This window comes from Neodiprion lecontei, chromosome 4, assembly GCF_021901455.1.
Source record: "Neodiprion lecontei isolate iyNeoLeco1 chromosome 4, iyNeoLeco1.1, whole genome shotgun sequence".
NCBI classification, from domain to species: Eukaryota; Metazoa; Arthropoda; class Insecta; order Hymenoptera; family Diprionidae; genus Neodiprion; species Neodiprion lecontei.
The window spans coordinates 5722754-5748247 of record NC_060263.1 but is presented as its reverse complement, the minus strand read 5'-3'; the positions used below and the strand labels follow the sequence as shown (position 1 = coordinate 5748247).

Below are 25494 nucleotides of genomic sequence, written 5' to 3'. Positions count from 1 at the left end.
TTCTGAAAAGTGCTGGAATAAATTCTATCTGGCGCTAATTCGACGTAATTTTGCCGGAGAAAACGATTGAGCGCAGTCCCAATACGCTGCGAGCAACGAATGAAAAGTTACAGCCGAAAAACGAGAACCTGTGTTTTCGACATTTTTCAGCAGGTGCTTTTTCCTCCGTATCTTCTCTCCTGGTGATCCCACGCCCTTTTCGCTGCGTTTTCTGAGTTCCTGAGTGTCCAATTAGTTAGGTAAGGGTCTTTTGAATCGAATCTGAGACCAAAAGTTTTTTGCCCAAAAAAAAAGTAAGGCTAACCCCTTTGCATTTTTGGCGAAAATTTTCGAGATTTTGAAAAGTGCTGGAATGAATTCTATCTGGCACTAATTCGACGTAATTTTGCCGGAGAAAACGATTGAGCGCAGTCCTAATACGCTGCGAGCAACGAATGAAAAGTTACAGCCAAAAAACGAGAACCTGTGTTTTCGACATTTTTCAGCAGGTGCTTTTTCCTCCGTAACTTCTCTCCTGGTGATCGCACGCCCTTTTCGCTGCGTTTTCTGAGTTCCTGAGTGTCCAATTAGTCACGTAAGGGTCTTTTGAATCGAATCTGAGACCAAAAGTTTTTTGCCCAAAAAAAAAGTAAGGCTAACCCCTTTGCATTTTTGGCGAAAATTTTCGAGATTTTGAAAAGTGCTGAAATAAATTCTATCTGGCACTAATTCGACGTAATTTTGCCGGAGAAAACGATTGAGCGCAGTCCCAATACGCTGCGACCAACGAATGAAAAGTTACAGCCGAAAAACGAGAACCTGTGTTTTCGACATTTTTCAGCAGGTGCTTTTTCTTTCGTAACTTCTCTCCTGGTGATCCCACGCACTATTCGCTGCGTTTTCTGAGTTTCTGGGTGTCCAATTAGTCAGGTAAGGGTCATTGAAATCGAATCTGAGACCAAAAGTTTTTTGCCCAAAAAAAAAGTAAGGCTAACCCCTTTGCATTTTTGGCGAAAATTTTCGCGATTTTGAAAAGTGCTGGAATAAATTCTATCGGGCACCATTCCGACGTAATTTTGCCGGAGAAAACGATTAAGCGCAGTCCCAATACGCTGCGAGCAACGAATGAAAAGTTACAGCCGAAAAACGAGAACCTGTGTTTTCGACATTTTTCAGCTGGTGCTTTTTCCATCGTAACTTCTTTGCTGTTGATCCCAGGGTACTTTCGCTGTGTTTTCTGAGATTCTGGCGGTCCAATTAGTCAGGAAAGGCTCATAACAAACGAATCTGAGTCAAAAATTTTTTGGTCGAAAAACGGAAAAAAAGCAAGGTAACCTCTTTGCATTTTTGGCAAAAATTTTCGCGATTCTGAAAAGTGCTGGAATAAATTCTTTGCGGCACTATTCGTACGTATTTTTGCGAGAGAAATTGATTAGGCGCATTTCTAATGAGCTGCGATCCTTCTGTGAAAAGTGACAACCGAAAAACGATGAATTCTATACGCCATTTCTCTCCTGTTGGTTCTACGCTATTTTCGCTGCGTTTTCTGAGTTCCTGGGGTTCCAATTAGTCAGGAAAGGGTCTCACTAATCGATTCGCGGATACAAGATCTCTAGCTCAAATAACAGTACTTGGTTCCCTTTAATGTATATAGCGAGAGAAAAAACCTCCTGGAATCCACGTTTGGATGGGCATACGTATGTTTGCACTCCATGTATACCAATGTCGTATACATATAGTATCGTGATCCACGCAGTGTTGGCTAGGTGCATACTACGATTTTCAACCTTTTCCGCCATCCAAGTATTCTGATTAGTCAACTAAACTTTGAAAACTAATCTGATTAGTTGACCAAATTTTTGCGTACCAATCAGACCGCTTGGATGATGGGAGGAAATGTGAAAAGCGAAACGACAGAATCGACTCCTAGCGTCGACTTCTCAGGTTCGTCCAGCGGCCAGCATGCCGCTGCTGATCTGAGTCTACGTGCCTTCTGCTAGCCTCACGTTGCGTGTAATTCGTCGATCGTTTGATTGTTCTTGGAACTATCTTCGATACTTTTTTTCTAATGACTTCCACATTCGTCGTTTTGCATTAAAATTGGTCATTCACTACAGCTCAATCCATCAAGTACACAATGCTGACAACTAAATGTATTTTCCGAGCGTTGTTAGCCGGTATTTACAATTTTACTATCATCGCTACGAGTTACTTTGAGGTTAAGTTTCAGTGATTGAAATTAGATAATTCTAATTATATCACCTGTCTTCTTTGCAGTGAAAGATGTTCCTCTAACAGCCCCAATAGCCTTAGGGTTGAAGCATTTTCCATTACCGAAACAGTACGGAGGTATGTTAAAATTGCACTGAATCGTGAATTGGAGGTGAATCAAACCCACTGTCTTCCTCAAGCTTACCCGTAATTGAACCCGAAACGATCATCTATTAGCCAAAGATCATATTTTACGTTTTTTTTTAATAGAAATCGAGTTCCCTGAACGTCGAAAATTGAAGCCTATAGATAAAATGCCGCAGTTTCCTCCCAATATAAGAGCACCAAAAATGCAGAAGAGATTGCGATACATGCGCGGACCTGAAGTTGTGCATAACACACTCTTGCACAAGCAATACGCGATGGTTGTGAGTTACTTTTTCTTACCTGCATCCATTCCAAGAAATCATCACTTGGTAATAACAATATTATTCCTAAATCCTCACAGGCCACCAGAGGCGGTAGATTGAGGTGGGAACACTTCGAAGTGATACGACTGATGGTCAATCGAATGATCGATACGGACCGAATGTTTGCTATTTGGAGAGTAGATCCGCCTTGGCAACCGGTCACCAAGAAAGTAGTTATCCGTTTACTTCGTCAAACGAATAAAGAAATTTCTCATCAAATCATGTGAACCCTTCTAGAATTATGAAGTTATTATCAATTGCAACGCTCATCTTTTCATCGACAGGGTCAAGGACAGAGAATGGGTGGTGGAAAAGGAGCAATCGACCACTACGTCACCCCGATAAAAGCAGGTCGAGTGGTATTCGAGATAGGAGGACAATGCGAGTTTGTCGAGGTGAAACCCATCATTGATAAAGTTGTCGTAAAAATGCCTTTTGCGGCCGAAGCGACCAGCCAGGAATTGATGGATAAAATGAAAATGAGAGAAGAAAAGGGGAAACAACTCAACATGAACGATTGGTCGTTCGAGTATATAATAAAAAATAACATGGGAGGATGCCATCAATGGATATCTCCTGTCGATAGAAGGTGGTTTGGTAAACATCGTTAATCAAGAAACAAACATGTCGTGCTGTAACTTGTAGATAATTTTTTTTGAATAAACCGAACAGCTAATCTAAATTCTGTTGTATACTGTCTTACCCTCTATTCCAAAATGTTGAACGTGTTTTAGTGCCGGTTTTCGCGTTTATTTCAACATGCTTGCAAAACCTATTATGCGAACTTTTGTATCAGCATTAAATATTACAATTATACAAATAAATATTTAAAAATTGTAATTTATAGAGGTGATGGGTTTGCTCATAAGTGTCAATGCATTACACATATACAATTACAATATTTTATATCTTTGATGACGGTTTGGTGGTAACAACAGGTAAATACTACATATTGTACATTGAGTAGGCAATATAATAATCATATCTTAATATTTAATATGTCAATAATAATAATAATAATAATGATAATAGCATTAATGATATTATTCCACAATAATGAAAATAATAATAATACAATAGTAATCGTTATCGTCGCCGCATACGATAATATATAATATATTATTTTTTTTTCAGCTTTATTACAATATATCGTAATGGAGGAATGATTTTTGTTTATTCACTTATATTATAGTACGCCTCAAAATATATGGTTTAGGGTTTCAATAACACACTGGCTAGACATTCAGCGGGGAAGGAATTGGGGGGGGGGGGGGGGGGGAGGGGGGAGGATGATGATCCTGACAAAACGTAATAATATTTCGTCACTAAGAACTTGAAACTAATTCGGAGATAGCCATAACAACAAAGTATCTATTTTTACCGCAGCAATTTGCTGCAACATCGTGAAGTAATTAGCAATTGATCACAATTAGCGATCTCATTGCGCCTTGACGAAATTTCTCTACAGTCAGTTAGAGACTGTCTTGTCACGTAAGATATGCCTGCATTTATTGAAAAATCAAATTTCAAATGTCTGTATAAATGTAACGCAAGTCTTTTTCCAATCTCATTAAAATTGCGGCTAAAAAATAAAATTTATTGCGTAGGAAGATGGGCTAAACTAGCGCAATATTTACGATTTTTACTAAACGTACGTTTAGCTCTAGTTTGTTTTTTTATTATAAGTATTCTGTAAGATGGTATAAAGATTATAAGTTTATTTCTTCCAACTTGCGCACACAAATTATCTTCGATAACTAATCGTAATACCCTTCAGTGTCATTGCTAGGTGATTTTTCGTTCGCAAATTTTCTCTCAGACTGCGTTTAGGGATGGCAAAAATTTTAGTACCTTAAATATCAACAGATGAATAGTCCCCCCCCACTTAGCTTACAAAAGTTAAGTATCGTATCCTATTCAAAACATCCTCACACACAGTCTAATTATTACGTAGCAGGTCCTATAACATATCTGCTTTTCTTTTAGTGTTCATACGTTACATAGACGTTATATATATATAATATACGGGGTGACCCAGAACTATAACTCCATAGGCTACCAGCATATTCCTCGCGAAGATCTGCGACTGAAACGTTTTTTATTTCTCATAGAAAATTTGTCTTTATTTGAGTTATCAGGTGCTACCGGATTGGCCAATTTCAAAATGGTGTAATTTGCAAACTTCCAAATTTCCAATCAAAAGTAAAACATGTTTCAGTCGCGGATTTTCGCGCGGAACAGATTGGCAGCCTATGAGGCGATAGTTCTGCGTCACCCTCTATATATGCACATATAGGTATTCAACGTCCATGCATATATCAGTTATGTGTTTCATTTATAATAATATTATATATGTATATATAATTTGTTTACATAGATTTATAAATAATCAGCTTATTTTATAGATTAACATAATTATTATGCCGTACGATAGACGCCACGCTGTTTTACACGCCTTTTACATATTATAAAATACATTTCGTCTTACGCGTACGTATCCGTCGAAGTGTAATTATTTATTATTATCTTGTCTCGTTCGATTACAAATATTTAATCAGGAATACGCCGTTGGATAGAACGTTGAAATGGTGTGGAAATTATTCGTAATCACAAATAATAAACCAGACAAGACGAAGAGTAAAACATATTTTTCCTTCCAGCGGAGTTCCGTGAGTCATTGAAGCAATCAGTCATTACATTCGTACGCGTCGTTGTATGTAGCAGAACGGTAGTAAATTATCGAGTTATCGTATTTACGGAATAATTACTGTTACATAAAGAGTTTCTTCCGTGTGAAAAACTAAATCTTATGGAATAGAATCACAGTGAAAAAAATCAAACAAATATCAACATCTACACTTACATTGACTGAAAATATACAATATATATATATATATATATATATATATATTATATATATATATATATTGACACTTATATATTTACCGATCAAACGGAACGCGTATTTGGCTGGGTATGTATTTTTATACAATATGCAAGAGTTAGTCTTATTCGTGAATGAATGTACTGTTTTTTCATTATATTCTCAAGATTATTAATAATAATAACAATAATTTATTCGTGGTATGAATTTTATATATGTGGATGAGATGAACGTTTGTGAATTATGAAGATTAGTCCTCGTGCGAACAATATTTCAGTCAAAGTACGAGGCGTGTTATCTGTATCACGTATATAACAGAATTGATCAGGTATATGTCCTATAGTTAAGCTTATTTCTCAACTACATATGTACGTACGAGTTTCCTGAAGCTAAGGTTAAATAAAAGAATTTCAGTGGCAGGCGACAACATCGAAGCGAGTCGCAACGAGTGGCGATTAGACTAGAATGCAGAAGGGCGAAAACTTCATATTATTGTTATCCGTACTCACTGTTGGTAATCGTCACATACCATCGACACATTCGATATTTCATATGTATGTACCATATACTAAACACAGTATGTGTGTGTCTGTGTGTGTGTATATATATATATATGTATACGCATAACTTATATACTTATACATATAGCCCTTATAATTTAATTGATAATCAAACGATTTTTAATATTAATCTCTAGACTCTTACGATTTTGAAAATACTATTAGCGTTAGTGATTTAAAGGATACACGTTACCATGCCATTTCGAAAAGTGACTCCTCGCTGAGAGTCAAATCATGCTTTAATTTTTAAAAATCATAACAAATAATATGATTGGATTTGAAATAGGGATATCATTTTCTATCATTTTTATTTTTCATTTCATTTATCACTCGCATACGCCTTAACGTTGGTTATAAAACTTTTCATGCGATTACCTTCGTTTTTAATTTCTTTATTGCAAGACAGGAGGATAGAAAAAAAAAAAAAATAAATAAAACAAAATAGAAGAACACGCGAAAGGATTCAATCCCTGAAATTGAAATCCAATCATAGTAAAATACAAAGCGAATATGATCGAGTAACATTATAATTTATAATAATTATATTCAAAGGTTTTTCTCTTCATTTTCTTTTCTTAGCGAATGACACAACGACACAAGGCTTTACTATGGTTATATTCAGACCCTAAGAGTAATCTGCGACATTATTATTATTAATATATATTATATGTACAAAATCTTACAACGCAAAATTTACAAATATACGACACAGTTAATTGAATAAATATTTTTCTTTTCCTTTCGTATTTTTCCTTCTCTTTTACTTGAACGTAAAATGGAACACAGGTAGACTTTTCTGCCCTCGGCCGGAGGAACAAACGCTTAATTGTAAGCGATCAGTGATCGGTTACTATTTTATTGTTATTGTTATTATTATTATTATTATTATTGTTATTAATAATAATATTACATTAGTTAATTATCTAATAATCTAATCAGATATTTATACCATTAGCGTTTTGTGACTCGGTCGAGTAGTAATCGTATTATGTTCGTATGTAAGTTTATGTATATGTATCATGTAAAAAAATAAAAATAAAAAACACGTAATCAAGTAGTAACACGAGCTGTACAGATTTGGATGAATATGATGCTTTATAATACACGTCAATAAATGATAGCTAAGCTAGTATTTTTTATTATTTGTTTTCTTTTTTTTACTTTGTCGTCTCGTTTTTCCCCCTTTACTCGCGTGAAAGGTGTTCACGATGACGATGATCGTGAAAAACAAGGGATGATAGGAGGGGAAAAATGAGTTGTACAGGTTCAACAAATGGCAGATTTGGGCACGTCGGTATAATGAGAAGTTTTAGGGAAAATACGAGATTAGGATTGGGGTATGATATGGTGCCCAGCTGCTGATAAGTGATAGGTGGTAATAATATAGTTTAGACAGTGGCGGCGGTGTTAACAAACATTTTTTCGCTTATCACAATGCAATATATATATACATATTATACTTATATAATATATATATATTTATACTTGAACCGCTTATTTATATATAACTAACAAATCTAACTATTTTTCCTTCATATATATCCTTATATTCATTGAACTGTAAGTTTAAAATCTCAACCATGTATGTATCGTACTGTGCAACCAAACGAATTAATCGCCAGTTATTTGTTCTTTGTTTTTCAAATTTTTCCTCTCTCGATCTACGCTTTTGTTTGGTGTTTTGAACAGACAATTCAATATTTGATCTGATATAAATGTCACACAGCATACAATATATATATATATATATATATATATACTTATAAACATATATATGTATGTTTTAAATTTTGAGACCTATTTTGTTTACTTCCTTTCTGGATATAGGCGCGTTGCAGCGTTTCACTCCATTAAATTTTATTTTTCGAACGTAAGAATCAATATGCGATTATGCAATCACCAACCGTCACTGATTTACTGTATATATGTATACACACATACCTATACATACATACGTATAAATATATATATATTTATGTATGTATATAAAGTTATCATTACGATGTGTAATTGGATGTGCTGCTAGGAAGCTGACTAGAATATAGCCTAACGGACAGCTTTGCACCTGTTGCGTAAGAATCGTATCGTTCACAGCGTATAAAGTGAAAACGAAACAGATGTTTGGAATCAGGGAAATGCCAATTTCATTTTGATAATTTAGGCATAAGATCGTTGGATTGGAAAGTTTAATCTGAGCCAGCACGGAAGCCGTTTTTAGTGCTTCCCTTACTACGGTAATAGAAAAAAGTAATCCGCTAATCGGCGAGAAGTGATATAAGTTACGTATACACAGGCTCGAAAACTTTCTCTCTTCATCCCTGTCTCGGAAAAACCATAGAGTCAAACCGAGCCCTGATTCCTGCGACACAACAAATCTCATAGTAACATTTTCAAACGCAATCGGGCGGCTGCCTGATCCTTAAATTAATATCCGAGGCCCTTACCTAGGCATTAGACTCCTTCAAATTGTCAAAGTACTGCATAATCTGATCATAGTCCATGCCCAGGTTCAGGTCGTCCAGCGCCATTTCCTCTTGTTCCTGAGAGGAGTACATCGGGTTCCCGACTATGGTGGCCCTCTTCACCTCCTTCAGTTTGTCCTTGACGCCACGCTTGTCCTCGTGGTTCCTCAGCTCAACGAACTCCTCCTCGGCGTTGTTTTCCCGCGTTTCGTTATCCCCTGTCTTGCCGTTTTGCTCCTGGTGCTGCTTGTGCGATTTACTGTGATGCTTGCTGTGCCGATGGTTCCCATGGCTGCCACTCGACGCCCTGTGATGGTGCTTCTTCGGGGTGTCGGGGAACCGCGCTATAACTCCGGTGTTCCGGTGCGGCGGAACCGGGGGTTTGTAGTCGTCGTTGTTCCCGTTCGCGTTGTCGCTCGATACCGTCGGCGGAATACCGTGAGGCGGCAGCGGCGGTGGAAGGTCGTTGTTGCTGGAAGGTGAAAACCGGTTAGCGCTTGAATGGTTCGCCCGGCAAAGCCCGAAGAAGACGCGGTTGCGGAAAAACGGGGAAGCCCCTTGTTCAAGGGCGAAACTCACTCGATCTGCGTCGACGAGGTTTTCGGCTGCATGCTCGACTTGTTGCTCGAGTGACGTGGCGTCTTGTCCTTCTTGCAGTAGGTCGTCGTGTCGATCGGAACCGGCGCCGACGGCCGCACAGACGGGAGCTCGATGTGATTTGGGTTATCGAAGCTGGTTCCGAGCTCCCCAGATTCTTCTTCAGGTTCGGCAGCCAGTGGATTACTGGTGACGCGAACCTGGCGAACAGTGAAAACCACCATTAATCTCAACGCGAATTTATCACAAGCCAGGCTTTTTCGATGAGAAAAATGTTCACATGTGGTTATTGAACAGTTCTTAAAGAGGTATCAATAACAAAATATTTAGGTCGGCTAACGAAGTGGGTGACTTGACAATCGATTATTCAATACGTTTAGGGTTTGACTCAGTGAAAAATATAGAAATCGAGTTTCGTTCGTATTTTTTTTTTTTATTTCAATTTTTTCTTGAAATTAGAATCAATGAATAGGAAGCATTGTTCTTGATAATAACTGCAACGATTTTTCTCGGTGATATATTTTGCGGTATCCACAATATCTCAAAGGCTGATCAACCGATTTACTTTAAATTTTTCAGACGATATCGATTCGTTATTGTAACGATGAACGTATCTCACCAGAGTTTTTCAGTAACCACACGAATGCAAGTTGTCTTACAAGGAAGGTATCCCAGGTCGATCTCTCCGATTTGATTTTGTTTTGTATTGTGTTATAGTAGACTAAAAACTAAGTGACACGTACTTTTTTTTTATATCTGCCATTAAACACTTTCAGGGGGTCAAACCACGCTCCAAAGTAAGGCACGTCAAGGGACGACTTGGCAGTTTCATCCACAAGAATATAATATTTTTTCACCAATCCAACTGGAAAATCAATTGGAAAAAAAAAAACTGCTGATTCGCCCCTCGACATGCCTTACTTTGGAGGGTGGTCTTACCCCCTTAAAGTGTTTAATGGCAGATGAAACAAAATGTATGTCGCTTAGTTTTTACTCTACTACAACATATCAGAAATGGAATGAAATCGGAGAAATCGATCTGGGATACCTTTCTTGTAAGCGTTCTTCAGTCCCATTTTGCGCAGACGGCTCGACGTACCTGCTGAGGGGCACATGCGGCCCTCTCGAGGGTCGCTCGTCCCAGCCAGACCCAGTCGTGAGCGTTGGTCGTCGATTCCCGGGGGCGGCGATTCGGGGCCAGTTGACTGGCAGCGGCCCTGGCGGCACCGAGAACCGGGATGGTGGGCAGGGGGTAGTCGGGAGGCTGGGGCTTGAATTTGCTGGCGTAAACGACACAGGAGACGACGAATACGACGATCGCGAAACAGAACGCGGCCAACAGAACGTACATGCCGATCTCTAGAGGCGTCATGTGCGGACCGCCGTGATGACGGATCCCAACGCCACCCATTCCCCCTGAAGACATGCCATTAGCTATAGCCGTGTGGTGCTGCTGCGCCTGACGCGCCTGATGCGCCTGCACCGTGGGCTCGTGGTTGTTCTCGTCTTTCATTGGTACCCCTTCGCACAAGAAAAACAGTCTGGCCAATAAAAACTAGGCGGAAATCCTCGGCTGCACGACGACCCAAAATAAAACATGAAAAAAAAATACAAAAAAAAAAAGCAAAAGACAACAGTGCGAGGGACCCCATCATCCGCGCCACGATTCTTTTCTGTTTTACATACTTTCTTTACTTCCGATTCAACAATGTTACACTGCAAGCTATTACGAACAACCCACTACTGCACAACAGTACCAACGGCTCAAGCTTTCAAATGCGCATTTTTGGTGGGATTCAAGAGTGTTTCTTCGGATGCGTTGCACCGTACAACCAGCTGCTGGACGCAAAATTTATCGATTTCAAATTACGTCTTTATCATTTTTCTTCCGATCTCCACTAGACCGAATTTGGATGTGATAATCTCGTTTTCTGTAATTTCGTAACAAAGCTAAGCTAAGGTTGTTCCTAATTAATGATTGGCAGCTTTCGGGGATACAAAAATGCACCCGTAATAAGACGCGAGTCTCTACCGAACCTCCTGACTGTTCGCCAGCAATCGGTAAAAAAATCTTTGAACTTACAGTTTCGATAGTACCAATAACACTCTTGAAGCGCACCGTCAGAGTACAAACTCTCAGGCTTACTTAACGACTGGTATAAAAAACTTGAGCCAAACAATTACCGATTAAAATGTCGTGGAGGTCGGGCGCCATCTCCTTCCCGTTCTTTCTCTCTCTGTGAGAGCCGACCATCCCACCACCGTCGTTCTGGACAAATTCTGGCCGGTTGGGTAGATCGCTGGACGCAAAGTCGACCTCGACATGGGCGGCGGCCGTGGCCAGAGGTGCCACCGGTGGTCTTGGTGAATTTTTCGAGCGCCGATTTGGCAGCCGACAGACATCGGCCAGCTGAAGAGTGACACGCAAAAGGTGACCCCGACCTTCACCGACGGCTATAACCCTGGGGTGATGCGACGCCACCATTGGAGCAAACGCCACAACCTCTGGGTCCAAACTCTCGACAAGCAGGTGATAGTCGTTTACCGTCACCTCCCTCAGCGGCGTATGGGATCCGTCCGAAAACTCGATGTCTATGTCCAGCAGGCCCTCCTGGAATATCGAAACGGATCTTCGTGCATCGTTGTGAGAGATAGATAACGAATGAGAAAATTTGCAAGTGCAGACATGATGTTGGTACAGCTTGGATCTTTACTGATGAAGGTATACGGCAATGTTTCACAGTTAATAATGACTAGAAAAATGTTTGCTGTACTATAATCTGGGGAAACACTGCACTAAACTATCCTACACCATCCTATTAACACTGTGAGATGTCGAATTTTTTAATTGACCAGAGCAATTGTTCTATAATAGTCTACATCGCCCAATATTGGTAAATTTCGAGCCCACCTCTATCGGATGAATATAAGCACACGGAGAAAATGGTAGACTAAAAATTTGCATACGGTATGGTAACAGATGGATTTGCCGTTGTGGTAGTCACACTATTCCGATCTTCCATCCCAATTCTTATCACACCTGAAGTACGTCTCATACTTCATATACCTAGTATTATAAAATTAATCCTAATACTGTTGCGGGATGTCAGATTATTACCGTACCACAGTTGGGTGAATTTTTAGTATACCCGTTAGAGAAGAGTTTCAATCTGGGTAAAATGTCGGTAAGTATGTCGGTAGTAGGAATCTGTATCTCGAGAACTCTTATAACTATAGTACACCCTTTTCTCCATGGCATTGTATCACGAAACCATTATATTTTAGAGATGAACAAAACATTACTCAAACCGACAATAGTATAATAACCAAATCAAAGAAATTCGACGAAGTTTCGTTACCTGATACTGAGCGGTTAGTCTCCGGGTGACTGAGGTCTCGGCGATGTAGCCATTCTCGATCGCAGTGTCCGGTGAGATGGTGAGCTGCAGTCCTGAGACGACGCGGACCGACAGGTGTGCGACCGAGACGCGGTCGCTGACGACCTTGACCTCCTTGGCGCCGATGACGCGGCCAGTGATTGGAGAGACGACCTGGACCTCGGTCCTGCCGAAGCTCCGACCTTGGACAATCCTTCCTTGGAGGGTGGCGAAACGATGATCCGAGACGCGGAGCAGCCCGACGACGAGGTCCGTAACCCGGAGCCAGGTCCGCCGGTTGACGAAGTACGAGACCCGGCCCGAGTCGTGATCGGCCGCCAGGAACCTGGCGTGGACCTCGACCGGACTCTGCTGGAAACGCAACCTGCAGCTGGCCGTCCGGTCTTCTGCACCGGTACCGGAATCCGACCACCTATCGCCTCGGAACCTCTCGTCGGCGGACGGACTCCTCTTCGACCGTTCCAGCTCCTCGTCCTCCGTGTCGTTCAAGCTCCGCTTGTTCTTCGAAGAGGAGAGCTCGTCCGGCACCTTCCATCCCTTCACCTGGCTCAGACGGCTGTCAGTCACAGTTACCTCCAATGGAAACTCCGGCATCCAGACCGTGAACCGAGCCAGACCCGTGTACGTTCCGTACTTGACCAGAACGGAGGCATTGCTAGATCCTCGGATCTCCGAACCATCGACGTACACACTACTGCAGGACGACGACACCTGGACAAAAGGTTCGCGGTGATTTTGGGTTAACCCGTAATTTGGAAAAATGTTTCTTACGACAGGGTGGGATGACCCTGTAACTACAACGGTCTTGATCAACATCTTTTTGGACTTCCGTCAAGAAGCTGGTATGTAAAAATCTTTTTTTTTCAGACAAGGAAAGTTGAGTGTACACGGATGAGCAAAACTCGTGGTGTTCAGAGTGCAATTGGTATGAGTTGAAATTTCGCGAATCCGTACCACCAGATCTTGCATCATCGGAACCTTGGAATTGTCTGTTCGCAAATTGAAATGGGGGAATTTCATTTTAGTTCCAAGTCTCTCTGACATAAGATTCCTTTTGGCAAGGATGATAACACGAGGTGTGACAAGGAGTTTGGGAAAATAACCCGAGGCGTACAAGGGCGCAGAGATCATAAGGGACGGGGATTCACTGCCTGTCACCATGACACATGGAGAATAATTCGTGCACTGTTCACGATTCAAACATACTCAGTTCGGTGTGTGAATAAATATTTTCCAAACTTAAAATAAATGGCAGTTCATTTCCGCCGTCCCAATTTTTACAGTTTCCTAGGACAAAGAGTACAGGTATAAAGTGCTGCGAGAGTGATCCATCGAGTTCGTGGGACGAAACTTTACGACTATGAAATGTTATTGACGGAAAGGTTTGCACTGCACGGTCATCGATCAGTCGCCGTAATGGTTTGCAGGGATCTACGGCCTATCCACCCTCGAATGCTTGTTAGAAGGGTGCGGATGACAGGGCGGATTAAAAATGAAATGATATTTGCAAAAAAAAAAAAAAGAAGATATTGAAAATGCACATCGCAAAATTTCTGCCATCATCTTGCAGCCTGCCGATGCGTTGATAATAACAGTAAAATTTCTTACGGTTCAATTATAATAGCGAAATGATTTCCCAGAGGGAGTAGCGATGACGTAAAGAATTTACGAACTAAGTTACTTTGGAAATTCAAATTTTTCAACAAACATTCAGGGGGGAGGGGGGGGAAGGATTTGCACTTTCGAAAAATCGAATTTTTTTTGGCCTTATCTTATTGTTAAACATTTCAAGAATATATTCCCAAAATTTTAAGCCGATCTGAGCAAAACTCTTGAAGTTATTGTCTAGTTAGTCTCCTGCCCTTTAACACTATAGCTCTGACAGCAGGTATAAAGCTTATTCACTTCTATCGTTCTGGTCCATTATCCTGTTTCGAGAATATTTTATTTAGTAAAGACAGGTAAGTAAAGCCATGAAGACATATTTTATATTTGTATGCATATACTATACACTGTACAACATTTTAAAACGAGAGACGAGCGTCAGTTTGTCGTTGTACGTTGGATCGTGCGCTTGTGATTTTTTCTCAAAACTACTTTTTCAAAGTCCGTGTTCACTGCCATTTAAAAACTACTCGACCGATTCATTTCAGACTTGGTACACATTTTCTACATATAAAATACCTCCCCCCAACGTTTAGTTAAAATTTTTTTTTTACATTAAGGGGGTTTCCTACCCACAAAATGGCGGAATTTTTCACGGAAAATAGCAGTTTACACTTTAGATGGCCACCAAAAATTTTTAAATGAATGAAAAAATAATCATAGAACGCTGGGGGGAGGATTTGATGATACTTTAACTAAATTTTAATGGTTTTTGATTTCAGATAATTTCCGACCGAGATATAGTGAACACCGCAAATTGTTTTTTTTCTAAGACGTTCTGGGGCAAGCTCTGTCACCGGCTTGTTTTTCAACATTTTCGCATGAAAAAATTACAGAATATTGTTAAAAGTATACTTAATAATGTACAAAAGGTTTCAATAACTTTGCTCAATCCATACTTTAAAAAAAAAATCACGAAAAAAGTGTTTTTTTTTACGCTGAAACCCTTACCCCCCCCCCAAAGCTACGTTTCGTTTCGTTCACCTGGCACGACTGTCAAGAGTTAACTTCCCCTGTTTCGGATCGAAAATTCCATTTCACACTGTAGAAAAAATCGTGTATATATATATATACATATACGCGTATATAGTGATAAAATTCGTACGGCTCCCGGGAGGATTCGATTGTATTTCTTCGGAGACAGACAGTCAGGCTTTTGCCGCCGCCACGAACTTCATTTCAACTTTTAAATTTTTCCAAGTACGTCTCGACCGTAGAGTTATGGGTGGATGACGGGTGCCGTCTTTCTGTCTCACGTTTGTGACATACAATTTTCCGTTTTAACATCCATTTGCACAGCCTGAGAGTCCTGACGTATTTTAACCGAAATCAAATCGAGAAAACTTGCCGGGTTCAGGGTTTTTTCAGTATAACGAAAAAGTGCATGGATATCATAGGGGGTCAATTGCTCCAGACGATTACTCGGCAGTTTGAACTCGTACAGCTAACGAAGCTTTCAGAATTTCTTGCTGCAGTAACGAGGGATTCAAACTACGGAAGAACTCTCGACGGTCAATCGGTAATCGGGCGCAAGTGATTATAAATAACAAGAATCAAGCTCAAGTAACGTTTTCTTTTGTCTTTTTTTTTTTTTTACGCTTAATTTTCTACCATATATCGTACAGCAAAGGGCGTGATTAATTGCGATCACTAAGAGGTCAACGATCATGAAAGAATGTATGTTTCCTTTCCGTTATAATTTCGTAAAAAGAAGAGGTGCTTTCGCGCAGTTCTGAAATTGCATTAAATTTACATTTTCGTTCCCGTTCGCGCGGTATCGGGAATATAGGAAATTCGGATAGAATTCATTAAAACAAACGACCGAGAACAAAAAGCTTGGAATATTTGGCCGGCGAAGCGAGACGGGGAGAAATTGAGTGAGATTGGCGCTTATAATGCGCAGGATGAAACGTCGACCGGGAATAGCGAGCGGCGTTTTCATTTTCCGATTTATTCATCCATGGACTCGAAGGAGGGTGTTTTTGAACGTCGCCAGGGTAGACAGAGAGTACACGAGTAATTAAGCCGGCTGGTAATTTTCGTTTCTACGGAATTAACATGAGAGATTGGTAGGAGGAGGGGTTACAGGGTACATCCTCAAAGAGAAAACAACATCGTCAAAATCACAATCATTCTGCAAAACAGGTATCGCGTTACATCGAGATTTCGTACGAAGCGCTGTTTCCTTTGCCCGCATCTCCGCGGTGTTCCCGATTAAATTTCAAGAACGAGCCGGGGTCTCAGATTCACGCGGGTGAATCTTGAATCGACTAAGATCACTCTCAGTTAGTGCAAACAAGCCCCGTTTCGCGAATCTGGAACAGAATGTAGCGGATGAGGTGATGCGAGGTGAACAGTCTCAAGATATCTGAGGGTAGCTGGATGGATACCCATTAATTCCGGGCAAGCTCTTCCCGTCGCGGATGGAGTGCCAACCGAAAATCCACTGGCCTAAGTGCTCGTTGGATAGGAAATTCTGCCCGACCCGTGTCTCTGGTTGTCTAGGAGCGTAAAAAATAGGAGGGGGGGGGGGGGGGGGGGGGTAGAGAGAGAGAGAGAGAGAGAGCGGGTCCAGCGTGCTGACAATGAGCCACCGCGACGTGGCAGAGGCGAAGAAAGAGTAAATTCAAAAGGTACTTTGTCACGCGACCGCCGCAAAACCGCGACCCCAAAGTTTCAACTTCTCTACAGTTTCAACTTTCGACTTTAATACCGTCTAGCGTGACCTCGGCACGTTTTTCAGACGGTAATATATTTTCCCGTCCCCGGCCGGTGTCCCAGAAAAGCGTATTTTCCTTCCTGAGGAGAAGAAGGTTTCGGTTATAATACCGGTTTGCATTTCACCCGCAGGACCTCTCCTAGCCACCATGGAATTATTATCAAAGGAATCTTCACCCGGTTATTACTTCGCTAAACGGTTCAAGATACCGTGTGAATACGTACGCCGTTTGTTTTTATTTCAACTCCGACTTTTGTGTATGAGGCATTCCACCGTAAACGGACCCACGTATAACCCTCACCACCTGCTATTTTATTCATTTTTAAATATGATGTAGTGTATATAAAATAGAATACCATTTTTCATCGGGTTTTAGATTTTTTGGATAACGGTTTCGGTTTTTACCACTCTCAAAAATATAAAAACCAAATTTTCGGATGAATAGCCTTAATTGATCGGGGTTCAATTTTTCTCGGGAATTCTTTGTTGAGAGAATGAAAATTTTGAGAATAGCTTTTGGCTTAGAAACCACAGGCGAAACAAGTAACTGAAAAGTGAGAAATAACCAATGGAATATAAATTTTTATTTTCGAAATTTATATACAATTTATAAAAAACAACGCAAGCAAGCGCCTAAGCACTTTTCAATGCTGAACAATTCTGTTCATCGTAGAACTCGTTCTCATTTTTAAACTCTTCGCAAGGATTTACGTATCGTGACTCTTTTCACGAGAAAACTTGGAATAACGTTTTGGGACTAGTCGGAGACAAAAACCAAAAAATGACTCGCAATAAAAATGACTCACTTTCCAATGAGAACTGAGAAAATGCTAGGAGCTTCTATTCGGAAAACAAAAGCTGGGCCTCAATGGACTTGGCAGAGGAGCCGGACCCAAAAACTGGAATGCTCGTCCGATGCCCCCTTTCATATACAACAACTTTTGTCCGAGATATTTTTCAATTGAATGCTTAGTTTTCGATATATTTGAGCATATTTAAAAAAATGGAACACCCTGTAGATAATGCTAAATTCTTATAAGAAAATAATTGAGAGGGCAAGTTTAAATCCAAGTTGTTTTTCCGTAAGGGTGAAAATCAAACCCGTGGTCCGAAAAATCTCAAACTCAAAGAGGGAAGAAATTTTTGTGCACTCTACACCATACTTAAAAATAAATAAAATGGCCGATGGCAGGTGAGGGTCTGACGTAGGTCGGTTTGGGGTGGAATGCCTCATATACACATTTTCGAGCAAAACGCGCGAAGTGATTCGTTCCTTAGTGTTAATTGCTGAGCACGGTTAAAAAGCAAACTGGGAAATCCACAAGTAGGCATACTTAAGGTTTATCGCAATTGGTACGTGAGTCACCTCTTCTCACGTTAATTGGTTCAAAATGACTTTTTGCTGCGACGAATTGGTTCAAACTCACCGAATAAAACATCACCACTGGAAATTTCGATCTTTGATCGGTTATTGAATACAGTGCAGAGTTGAGAAAACGTGTTCAAACTGTCGAGACGCGCAGTGAAACTTTAATGAAATACTTTGAACATCTCTTTCAAGCTATATTGCGCCATTTCTCGGCTTCCGGGCGATCAGGAATATCGATAAAAATTCAATTTTTCAGCCACTGTTGCTCACCGTTTCACGTGAAAAGTTGCATTGTGCATTGTTACGAATCTGTGAAACATTTTTCACCTCGATATCTAATTAAAATATATTTCGTCCTACTTCAATGTCTTGAAGTGAAAAATTCACTAAGCGATAGTGAAAACTGCGCAACTCTAAATCGAGTGAAATCTAGAGTGAATTTGTTCACTCCAAGCGTTTGGAGTGTAAAAGTTTACTCTTAAAGAGTGAATATCCGCTCCATATTGCGAGTTGTGCGGTTTTCACTACAAGGAAATTTAGAGAGTACAATATTGAAATCGTCTCATTTGACTCAGTGTGATTAGAAATCGTATAACTATTCGGCAGGGCAACGTATGAAATTCTAATTAGGAGAGAAAGAGACAAGAAAAATAGATAACGCGTAATCAAGGAGAAAGGGAACAAAAAGGAAACACTGAAGTTGAGAAGATTCGTTGCGGTATTCCGGGTTCAAACAAACTGTTCGCAAAGTAAGAAAAGAGAGAGAGAGAGATAGAGAGGGAGAGAAAGTACGCAGCGATTGTACATCTGTACACGTATAGAAGTCGAAGTAAAGTGAGGAGAAGGGAAGAGAAAAGGATAAGAAACAGCCGCGCAATGCGCCGGGGAAACTTCCACCCCCTTTCCTTTGGCCAACTTTTAAATTGAAAATGTCTCGCGATTAAAATAGGCACTCGACGATCGTGCAGCCTACCTTCAGGACACTCTCGTCCTCCGAGTGGCAGGACGACTGCAGAGTAACGTCGGCCACCTTTCCTGCCTGGCTGACTATGAAGACCTTCATCGCTTGGGAGACCTGGCGACCCGTCAAAACCGCGGTGTTCATCACCTCCCAGTTCTGAAAATAAAAAATTAGGAAACATCATCGGTTAGGGGGAAATTTTTAAATTTTGCAGTGTAAAAATATATGCGGTGTGGATTTTTGTAGAATATTTTTTGGTGGAAATCCGACGCTATTTCATGTTTAATATCTTAATTCACCACGAACATTGTTTTATGGTAGTGACCACACCGGCCACTTTACGTTAAAACATCGTCAATTTTTTACAGTTTGATTACAAAGTAACAAAGCTACCTTTGGTGGATTCGACCAAAGTACGTCTCAAATTTCACCAAATTTGTTTGGTGAATACTGAATTTTCGTTGTTCGAAAGTAAAAATTCTTCCTAGCGTGTTCCTCGTTTCACCGGGCTCCAAGAGCCTCGCTGATAAGCCTCGGATCAACGTTGCCTCGATCCTGACGCTTATCTCAATTCCACCCCTCCTGTCATCGCTTGACACAGTCGAATGGTTGCAGGTCTTGAAACTGACGCGTACCTTGATTCAAAAATTATTACACTGAATCCGCGACACGGTGAAAGTACAAGGTCACACCCTCCTTTTTGTCCCGCCGTTTTACTTTTTATTGCCTTTGATGATAAAATCTGAAAGTTATTGGTTTCGGTCGAAAATCACTTTTTTCAACTTCAAACTCCCAAGATGATCCCAAAAACGGCTGGATGAAAAATTTTTCAACCTACCTACATGATTTTACAACCAAATGATGGGCGTCAAATATTCCCACGTCCAGTTTAATTTTTGAATTTCCGGTTCTACCGGAAATAAATAGATTTACAATGTTTTACCGAGAAATATTTGGCCGCCGAGTTTTATCAGTTTCAGATTTTTCACTCCCCTGCTTTCGAGATCGTTGCAAAAGTTTGTCGGACAGACCGACGGACTCTTCCCTTTTCACGATGATGAAAAGTATGGCAAAAAAAGCGTTTTTCCGGTTCGTTTTTCATTTTATAGGGCGAGTTACGAGGGGGTGAAGATAGAAGCCGGGCGACGCGTAACGCCTGGCTATAATATTTACGATTGGGAAAAATCGAGCAGGTATTGGATTCTTACGAGTGGTAAAGAGGATGAAAAAATGAATGATAAAATAATTACTTCCGGAGTTATACACACGTACTTTACACGTTTTCTTCCTGTAATTCCCGTTATGGTTTCTTCGTTTATTTATTTGTTTCAAATTAGATTGGATGAGAGAAAATCAAAGATGAAATTCGAGCTTCCGAAACGTGAATTTCGCCGGACGATTTAGAAATTCCGGTTATATGTAAATTAATACTTAATGCTATGCTGTGTGGTAACCGTGTGCGAGTTTGGCTTGGGAATTGCTAATGAGGCAAAGCGTTACGTAACGAACTCGTCTTCCCGTCTCGAAAAAACCAAACTGTACCGGAGTGTAACTAGGTTTGCACTTAACATCCGGTTCGCGCAACAGACTTCCTAGTTATACCGTAGCCAACAAAATCCTGCCGACAAACATGCAGAAGTTCGGTACACGGTACGACTCCTCTTCCTCTTCCGACCACTTCCGTAACTGCACACATCCTCCTTGCCAATTCACAATCTGCTCTTACCACTTCCATACCTCGTGGAAATAATTGCGGTATTATAATTTATAGGTTATATTATAATATTTGTTTATAATTGGGGTGAAATTTTGCTATCGCGCGACATTCAAGGGATACACCTAAATCTAGGTGCATTATACAATATTGCTTTTTTTTAACCTAGTAATAACGCACGTTTTTTATGGTAGAAAAATTGAGTCACATCTGAGAATATATAAAGATATTTTTTTAGTCAAGGAGGTAAATAGAATAACGGTGTTTTTACGCCGCGGAAAATGTTTCGGTTAATTCGGTAAATAATTAACGAAGGCTCGAATTGTTTATCCGTCAATTTCGGTTTATAGCCTCGTTGTAATTAATTCAATGACGCGAATGCCGGGAGAACAAATATACAAGGGTGTGTATAATCACGCATATGACGACAAGACACCCCGTGTAATTATCCCTTTTCGTATCAGGGTGTGTATATTTATAGTCGGGCGTTTGTAGGGGATTCGAATTAGCCGTAGACAGACACGTGTATTGGTGTAGTACAAACTACGGTTCAGCGTAGGCAGATTAGCCGGTGATTATAATCATTTTGTACATGTACAGGGTCGTTAAGCGGCGGTGTGTGTCTACTTTGATTAGCGTCGATTAATGCCGAGGTTATATTCAAGGGTAATGTACCGTATAAAAATATCCCGTTTGCTCGAGGAACAAATGTGCATAACGAAAAATTTGACGTGTGCAAAGTGAAACGGTTTCACCAATCATTTTCTTCCCTTCTACGCCAGAATAAGTCTAAGGCGGGCCAAGAAATGAATTTAAATGTAAAGCTTGGTCTGGCATTCACCGCGAAAGGATAAAGTGGAATAAAAGTTGAACAACTCGGTTTCATTTGATTAAAAACACTGCAGAGAAAGTTCACCCGGCTTGTTGAGAATTCCAAGTTGATATGTCGGGTAATATTTCATCCTCTCGTCAGATTATTATCGTTACTACAGGACTATTATTAAACGGTTAGCGCTTTCATTTAACGCATTCCACTCTCATACTTGGGACGTTTTTATAGGCGTTTCGAACGCCGCTGATCCGTCACTCGTAAAAGTAAACAAAAAAGAAACGGACGAATAAACGCGATATCAACAAAAACTTGTACCAGTTCAGGTATTTGAAGAGCAAAGATTATGATGAAATTCTTCAAATATCAAACATTCAACAACAACCACGCGGTTCTCACCGAGTTTGCCGGACCGAAAAGTTATACCGGGTGTACACACAGATATTATTCAGCTTGTATAAATGAGTGCGAAGTAAAGTAAAAGACAATTGCCGGGGTGGGGAATAAGCTGTAGAAAGAGGTCAGGAAGGATATTATCCGAGGAAATATTTGCAAGTGTTGCTGCTTCGCGATTCACTTGGCGTATCCGCGCAGGTATCCTTAACTTGCGGAGCTCGAGGAGTTCAGGTGGCAAAGGGGGATGTTTTATAACCACCTCGAAGCGTAAAAGAGGAGGGATGGGGCGCTCCCGAAAGTTGAATAATATTCAAGTTTAAGATAAATTTATATCGCCTGTTTGCCGAGGGGAAATAAGCTCGAAAGAACCGTGCGCACCTGGCGTAGGTACCTGCAAACATTTTTCCCGACGAGATGCGAATGGCGTCGGTTTTGCGCAGGCAGCTTAAGGAGAAGAAGAAACAGCAATAGGAGCCTTGCTGCCAGGAATTTAAATCTCCAGCTGCTGCAATATCCGTAGAATCTTTTGATCTTCCGTTCGGCGAATCGAGCGCAAAGAGAACACGCGCGTTCGCCCGCTTCTATAAGACGTCGCTCACTCGGCAAATTTCTGCCGCTGCTGCACGCTCGTTCTTTACGGTATGCAGGCACCTATGTGCAAGCGTACTTCTCAAATTAGAGTACACGTAGTGCACCAATGAACGGGCAGAAGCGCAGAAAACGTCCCGCGTTATTCGCCCGAATGCCAATAACGCGAAAGCGAAAATAAGAAGAAGAGATGGAAAAGAAAAAATTGCTACAAGGGAAAGCCTCTTTCAGGCTTTCCTCCTAGGTATACGTGTATAAGGTGCTTACCTACACGAAGCAATAAGGGAAACTATCCAAGTGCAATATCCTCTGACGTTGCGTTTCAACGGTTGAATAACCGCGGACACTGTTGTCTCTCTTCTTTCTACTTTCCATTGACTTTATCCGACATTAATTTTGAGACGAGAGAGTGGGAAAAATCGATTTTTTCTCTTTCAAGGTTTCCGCGCATCCGATAAATGGTTAGAAAAAATTCTGTACGAGCAGCGAGAAGGTACGATTGGATCTATCGAAAAAAAATTTCGGTAAAAGCAAAGTATAAGTTACAATTTTTACATATATTGTATTAGACTGAATCAAAAAAATTGACTGTTTTTTTTTTTTCTATCAAAATTCAAGTCGAAACGATTGTTCCAAATGACGAGAAAGAACGACGTCAAAGTTTGAGCTTTTAATATTAATATTAAGAGGTGCATCATTCCGATTTTCTATTTCTCATTTAAAGAACATGGGAAATTTTTTTGATAAACTTTCGAATTTGATAACTCGTCCATGACTTAGTGTACTGATAACACCGAAACGTATTTTTCTAGGGAATTGAACGTTCTACAAAAAAAGTCTGTCATCATTTTACGCCAAATCTACTCTTTCAAAAGTTATTTAAGATTAAAGTTGAATTTACAGTAAAATTCATGATTTTTTTTTACTTTTTCAACGAAATTATCAGACTAGTTGTGTAAAATTTTGTTGAACTTGTTCGACAGAACGTTTAAAATTATTTATGACAATGTTGTTGAAACTCCTTAAGGATCTTCAGAGATCTTAATACATGTCAAGGTTTTTCAAAATAAATTTACGTTTAAATGCAAATAACTAAGAATGCAGCATTACGCGAGTGTTGATGATAAACAACAAATGACAGTATCGAGTTGACGGCTGCAAAAAGAAAAGATCCGTTTCAGTCATTTTGTAGTGCATAGTTTTCTGAAAAATAAAACGAGCCATCGTAGAACGAAATCGAACGAATTTGATAAATATTTTCAGCAATTTCAAAGCGATTTGAAAGGAAAGATCGATAGTTCTAATAAACTTTCAAGTATAATTGGAGTATTTCTCCTTTTCGTGGTATTTCTAAAGCGATATTCACAGCTTGTAAATACAATAATGCGATAAATATTTAATACACTACTATATTACAATAAAATTAATAAAAGGCTTTGATTTTTGGGCAAGGAATCTTTTTGAGATGAGCGAGAACTCGAGACTGCACCGGGTTGGAATTTCGGTGTAAATATAGCGCGCGGTAAATTTCGGTGAAAAATGTTCAGTAGAGGTTTATTGCCTGACTCACGTCTGACTTGGCCTGGATTCTACTACTGATAAGTAGAAATCCACAAATACGCCGCAGCGTCGCGGCGTCGGCTCGACGTCGAGCTTTGTGGAAAATGGGCGGTCAGGGAATCGCCTGGATCGATGCCGAGAAATAATAGTTATACGTTCTTTCACTGCTCTGATAAATTAAAAATACTTCTCGGGTTTGACGTGAATACGTATTCGATTATTTGCCTCTCGAATCCTTCTCTGGTTTTTTTCTTTCTTATTTTTTTCTTTCTTCTCAAATACGATTTACAAGAAGAAGTCGAACACGTCGTAACTAAATTCCCGTTACACGTAAACTTCCCGAGAAGTTTGTGGGATGGAAGAGGAATGCCGAGATTGTTCGCAAGCTTGGGTTGATATAAAACTGTTCTCCGTCACCTTGGTATTTTCATTTAGCATCGGACGACGGGGGAAAAACACCGTCGCGGATAAATCTGGGAAAGTAAGCCGCGAAGAATTTTCGAATCTCTTTTCTCGATCGACGAAAACGAGGAAAACGAGGAAAACGACGACGCGCGATTTGTCGCCGCTGAACCAAGATTAAGGAGAAACCTTCTCTCCGCCTCTTCGCCACCTCTGCCGCCCATTTTTTTGTTCCCTTCACAAATAACATCGACGCAATTAGAAAACTTTTCGACGTAGTTCACCGGTTACTTTTTCATGAAACCCCAGCGAAGGTTATGCCTGCAATTTTTCACGTTCCGAATTTTCCGCAATATTTAGATGTCGCTAACCTTCTCTTTTCACGACTTTCTCGCTAAATTTTATGATACGTCAGATGCGCGTAATAATAGTTTAACTAAAAAATATTATAAACTTAAGGGTGGAAAGAGTGATACAAGAATGTGTAATTAAATTGAATAAATTGAAAAAAATTTTATCCAACATGGAAAAATGTATTGTATAACAAATCGCGCTGTAAATTCAATTATAAAGAAGGTTCAGTTTTCAGTAACCCAAGGAAGGTCGCATTACTGTTTCGTTCTTAAAGTTTTAACTATATTAGTAGTATTGTTTGTGGATAAACGAATGAGATATTATTCTAATTAAATCCAGCCGTGTTGAGTTTAGCCTGAGCTTTCGAAACTTTGTC

At 40.2% G+C, this 25494-nt stretch overlaps 2 protein-coding genes across 3 annotated transcripts in view; one reads left to right on the top strand and one right to left on the bottom strand.

Moving 5' to 3' along the window:
- The first annotated feature begins 1941 nt into the window (after nucleotides 1-1941).
- Nucleotides 1942-3342, top strand: LOC107226123 (39S ribosomal protein L16, mitochondrial). The gene is made up of 5 exons (XM_015666862.2): nucleotides 1942-2156; nucleotides 2257-2328; nucleotides 2461-2618; nucleotides 2699-2830; nucleotides 2945-3342. Exons 1-5 carry the CDS (start codon nucleotides 2117-2119, stop codon nucleotides 3269-3271), a joined length of 729 nt encoding a protein of 242 aa, XP_015522348.1. The 5' UTR covers nucleotides 1942-2116; the 3' UTR covers nucleotides 3272-3342.
- A 206-nt stretch (nucleotides 3343-3548) lies between these two features.
- The window catches only part of LOC107226208 (transmembrane protein 132E), a 205665-nt gene continuing 183719 nt past the window's right edge, over nucleotides 3549-25494 (bottom strand). The window contains exons 5-10 of one of the 2 annotated variants that reach the window (XM_046736182.1): nucleotides 19288-19431; nucleotides 12523-13272; nucleotides 11348-11774; nucleotides 10263-10684; nucleotides 9146-9363; nucleotides 3549-9038 (exon numbers count right to left, since the gene is read on the bottom strand). In XM_046736182.1, coding sequence (XP_046592138.1) covers nucleotides 8549-9038; nucleotides 9146-9363; nucleotides 10263-10684; nucleotides 11348-11774; nucleotides 12523-13272; nucleotides 19288-19431 — 2451 coding nt within the window. In that variant the 3' untranslated portion in view covers nucleotides 3549-8548. The remainder of the gene's footprint in view (nucleotides 9039-9145; nucleotides 9364-10262; nucleotides 10685-11347; nucleotides 11775-12522; nucleotides 13273-19287; nucleotides 19432-25494) is intronic. The other variant, XM_046736183.1, reaches the window with a different exon arrangement.

Coding starts and splice junctions, on each gene's coding strand:
- LOC107226123 (XM_015666862.2), top strand. CDS start 2,117: ATGCTGACAACTAAATGTATTTTCCGAGCGTTGTTAGCCG. Junction 2,329..2,460: donor ATTACCGAAACAGTACGGAG/GTATGTTAAAAT, acceptor TTTTTTTAATAG/AAATCGAGTTCCCTGAACGT. Junction 2,831..2,944: donor GGCAACCGGTCACCAAGAAA/GTAGTTATCCGT, acceptor TTTCATCGACAG/GGTCAAGGACAGAGAATGGG.